The sequence below is a fragment of the Chiloscyllium plagiosum genome, chromosome 23 (assembly GCF_004010195.1).
Source record: "Chiloscyllium plagiosum isolate BGI_BamShark_2017 chromosome 23, ASM401019v2, whole genome shotgun sequence".
NCBI classification, from domain to species: Eukaryota; Metazoa; Chordata; class Chondrichthyes; order Orectolobiformes; family Hemiscylliidae; genus Chiloscyllium; species Chiloscyllium plagiosum.
The window spans coordinates 17,393,997-17,398,765 of record NC_057732.1 but is presented as its reverse complement, the minus strand read 5'-3'; the positions used below and the strand labels follow the sequence as shown (position 1 = coordinate 17,398,765).

The 4,769-nt window shown below is 42.3% G+C and overlaps 1 protein-coding gene across 1 annotated transcript in view; it reads right to left on the bottom strand.

Annotated features, from left to right (window-relative positions):
* lrrk2 (leucine-rich repeat kinase 2) overlaps positions 1 to 4,769 on the bottom strand; it is a 137,733-nt gene that overhangs the window by 73,027 nt on the left and 59,937 nt on the right. The window contains exon 22 of the mRNA XM_043713611.1: positions 90 to 162. Within this exon, the coding sequence (XP_043569546.1) occupies positions 90 to 162 (73 nt within the window). The remainder of the gene's footprint in view (positions 1 to 89; positions 163 to 4,769) is intronic.

Below are 4,769 nucleotides of genomic sequence, written 5' to 3'. Positions count from 1 at the left end.
GGTTCTTCCAAATATTGAATTTGATATCTGCTGATTTGGAATGGCTTCACACAGTGTAAATCAATGATCAGACTAGTAATTTTCATTACCTGGTTTATGAACTATATGAGAAATAGATCTCTGCCTTGGGTTAACTGCAGGCTCAACATCGTCAAGTGCACTCTGTCAGTAAAGTAAATTAATTTTAAAAAAGGATTACAACATTTGCAGAAATTCACTTTAAACCATAAATATGAATATTTTAAAATCACACAATTATATTTCTTTTTCTGCATAAAACTTCTACTGCAAAATTTGAGAGAGCCCAGAAGTTATATTTTATGAAACAAGCCTCACTGCTCAACAAAGGTAATGCATTATAAATATGTCCAGATTACAGACAATGTTGTCATATTATATATATTCTGTAATAAAGAACACTGGAGAAAATAAAAAAAATCAAGATCATACCAGAGTTGAGGGAATATGTTTTTCAGAAAAGGTTGAGAAAACTGAGAAGGCTAAGATTATTTTAAGATTATGGAAGGGTTTGATCACGTGGATACAGAGAATAAGTTTCCATTAGCGAGAAATACCTAATCTAGGGATCACAAATATAAAGGATTGTGATCATTAAGATCAATATTGAATTCAGGAGAAATTTATTTGCTCAATGTCAAGTCAAATCACTTTGATACTTTTAAGGCAAAACTCGATAAGCACACGAGAGAAAGGATTAAAGGGATATGCTGTTAAATTTAAATAAAGAGTGGTAGGTGGAGGCTCATTTAGAAAATAGACAGTTGGGCCAAATAGTCTATTTCTGTGCTTTATACTCTACAGAATTATGGTTCCACCAGAAGATGTTTTGACATAATACACAATATAAGTGCAAGATTTGGGAGAAGATTTGTAGCTCGGGTGCTCGTTGTTGTGGTTCTGTTCGCCGAGCTGGAAGTTTTTGTTGCAAATGTTTCGTCCCCTGGCTAGGAGACATCATCAGTGCTTGGGAGCCTCCTGCGAAGCGCTTCTTTGATGTTTCCTCCGGTGTTTATAGTGGTCTGTCCCTGCCGCTTCCGGTTGTCAGTTTCAGCTGTCCGCTGTAGTGGTTGGTATATTGGGTCCAGGTCGATGTGTTTGTTGATGGAGTTTGTGGATGAATGCCATGCCTCTAGGAATTCCCTGGCTGTTGTCTGTCTGGCTTGCCCTATGATAGTAGTGTTGTCCCAGTCGAATTCATGTTGCTTGTTGTCTGCGTGTGTGGCTACTAGAGATAGCTGGTCGTGTCGTTTCGTGGCTAGTTGATGTTCATAGATGTGGATCGTTAGCTGACTTCCTGTTTGTCCTATATAGTGTTTAGTGCAGTCCTTGCATGATATTTTGTACACTACATTAGTTTTGCTCATGTTGGGTATCGGATCCTTCGTTCTGGTGAGTTGTTGTCTGAGCGTGGCTGTTGGTTTGTGTGCCGTTATGAGTCCGAGGGGTCGCAGTAGTCTGGCTGTCAGTTCTGAGATGTTCCTGATGTATGGAGGTGTGGCTAGTCCTTTTGGTTGTGGTATGTCCTTGTTCCGTGGTCTTTCTCTTAGGCATCTGTTGATGAAGTTGCGCGGGTATCCGTTTTTGGCGAATACCTTGTATAGGTGTTCCTCTTCTTTTTGCAGTTCTGGTGTACTGCAGCGTGTTGTGGCCCTTTTGAATAGTGTCCTGATGCATCTTCATTTGTGTGTGTTGGGGTGGTTACTTTCATAGTTTAGGACTTGGTCTGTGTGTGTGGCTTTCCTGTATACCCTTGTAGAATTCACTACAAGGGTATACAGGAAAGCCACACACACAGACCAAGTCCTAAATTATGAAAGTAATTCCCTGGCTGTTCTGTCTGGCTTGCCCTATGATAGTGTACATAATACCATGCAAGGACTGCACTAAACACTATATAGTACAAACAGGAAGACAGCTAACAATCCGCATACATGAACACCAACTAGCCATGAAACGACACGACCAGCTATCCTTAGTAGCCACACACGCAGACAACAAGCAACATGAATTCGACTGGGACAACACTACTATCATAGGGCAAGCCAGACAGAGGACAGCCAGGGAATTCCTAGAGGCATGGCATTCATCCACAAACTCCATCAACAAACACATCGACCTGGACCCAATATACCAACCACTACAGCGGACAGCTGAAACTGACAACCGGAAGCGGCAGGGACAGACCACTATAAACACCAGAGGAAACATCAAAGAAGCACTTTGCAGGAGGCTCCCAAGCACTGATGATGTCGCCTAGCCAGGGGACGGACCATTTGCAACAAAAACTTCCAGCTTGGCGAACAGAACCACAATAAGTGCAAGAATTATAATGTAACTGAAGTATGTATATCTCTACTGAAGCATTCAAATTAAAACCTACCATTTCTTTCATAAAGTATAGTCCAAAAATATTTGGAGATTGACTCCAGCAGGAGTTAGCCCTTAATTCAAGAGAGTTGGAGTATAAGAGTTGAAAGTCTTAATGCGAGTGGCTTGGAGGGGCCTTTGCAAGTGGTAGTGTTCCCATGGATCTGTTGCCCTTGTCCTTCTAGATGGAAATGATCATGGGTTTAGAAGGTGCTTTCCAAGGATCCTTAGTGAGTTTCTGCAGTGTATCTCACTGCTGCTGCTGAGTCAGTGGAGGAGGGAATGGATGCTTGTGAACATGGTCTCTATCAAGCAGGCTGCTTTGCTCTGAATGGTGTCAAGATTTTTGAATTTTGTTGGAGCTGCACTCATCCAGGCAAGTGGAGAGTACTCCACCACACTTCTCTCTTGTGCCTTGTTGATGGTGAACAGGCTGGGGAGTCAGGAGGGGAGTTATTCGCTGCAGTATTCCTTGCCTCTGATTTGCTTTTGTCGCCACTGTATTCATTTATTTTTTGTTTTAATTCTTTTTTTCATTCAGTCACAAGATGTGGGTGTCGTTGCATAGGCCAACATTCTTTGTATATTCCTAATTGCCCAGAAGTCAATGGTAAGTCTAGTTGAGTTTCTGGTTATTTATAGTGGGGGGGATTCAGTGATGTAACACAATTAAAGGTTGAGGCATGGTGGTTAGTTGGTCTCTTACTGGAGATGGTTATTGCTTGGCATTTGTGTGCTGTAAATGATACTTGCCACTTGTCAACCCAAGCCTAGAAATTGTTTGTATCTTACTCCATTTGAACATGGACTGCTTCAGGAGTTATAAGACCATAAGACCATAAGACATAGGAGTGGAAGTAAGGCCATTCGGCCCATCAAGTCCACTCCGCCATTCAATCAGGGCTGATGCGCATTTCAGCTCCACTTACCAGCGTTCTCCCCGTAGCCCTTAATTCCTCTAGACAACAAGAATCTATCAATTCGGCCTTGAAAGACATTTAGCGTCCCGGTTCCACTGCACTCCCGGCAATGAATTCCACAGGCCCACCACTCTCTGGCTGAAGAAATGCCTCCGCATTTCTGTTCTGAAATGACCCCCTCTAATTCTAAGGCTGTGTCCACGGGTCCTAGTCTCCTCGTTTAACGGAAACAATTTCCTAGCATCCACCTTTTCCAAGCCATGTATTATTTTGTACGTCTCTATTAAGTCTCCCCTTAATCTTCTAAACTCCAACGAATACAATCACAGTATCCTCAGCCGTTCCTCATATGTTAGACCTAACTGCATATCTCCCCAACCCTTTCCAGCTCTTAACTTCACTTTATGCCCCTATTGATCCGGGCATAAACTGCAAGCAACTGCACGCAATATTTCGGGGGAACCGAATGAACAAATGAAATAAACGACTGGAGAAAGCCACAGAAACCTGTCGTTTCCAATAAAACATCTTTTGCTCAATCCTGCGCTGTGCACTTATCCTGAGCCCGATGCTCCAGTAATCTCTTGTCCGTGTCAGTAAAAGCTGCTCCACGAGGATTAATTACAGAACAGGTGCATCTAAATGGATTGAATTGCTTGAAGATGTAGACCATGGGATTGAGCACTTTCACCCAAAACAGTGACTGCAGCAGTACAGAATGAACAGTGCAAATGTGAGTATTATATTGCGCAGTACCTCAGTGAAATGGGAGGGTGGACGTTTAGGCAAGTTAGTTCTTGTGGGAGGGAGAGGTTACTCCGATAAAGGGTGGTTATGATATGTGAAACGCAAAGATGTGAGACAGCGGGTGTTTGAAGAAGGAAACTGATCACCACGAAGAGTATTTTTATGTAAAAAATAGATTGATTTTCCCAGCGTTTGCTAAGCACATATTACATGGAGTAAAACGGGAAAAATGCCGATTGCTGTGACAGTGATTCGAGCAGAACTTGCTGTGTTTACAATGCCAAGGAAGAACCATTTCATGATACTGGTGCCACATGGAAAATCACGATGCAAAAAGCAATAAGGATCATGGCAGAGATTATGCCAGGAACAGAACCACTCGCACAAAGGAATACTTGTGAAACAGTGACTGAGATGTGGGAACTCAGATTCGGTTGAATCTTTCACTTCTGTGTCCCGAGACACTGTAGTGATTGCAACACTGAGGTTGTCGGATATTACGTTTGCGAGATATCTACAAAACTTCAAATGATCGCAAAGGTCGTTACTGTAATCGAGACCTCAGAAAATTAACTGGTATATCTGATGTGGTGATTAGGCTCACGTTCACGTCAGTTATGCTGAAGAATTGGATACGAAATTCATCAGATCAGCAGTGATAACATTGAATGACTGACCAGTCAGAGTGTGAATGGAAGCTTCATGAGGACATAT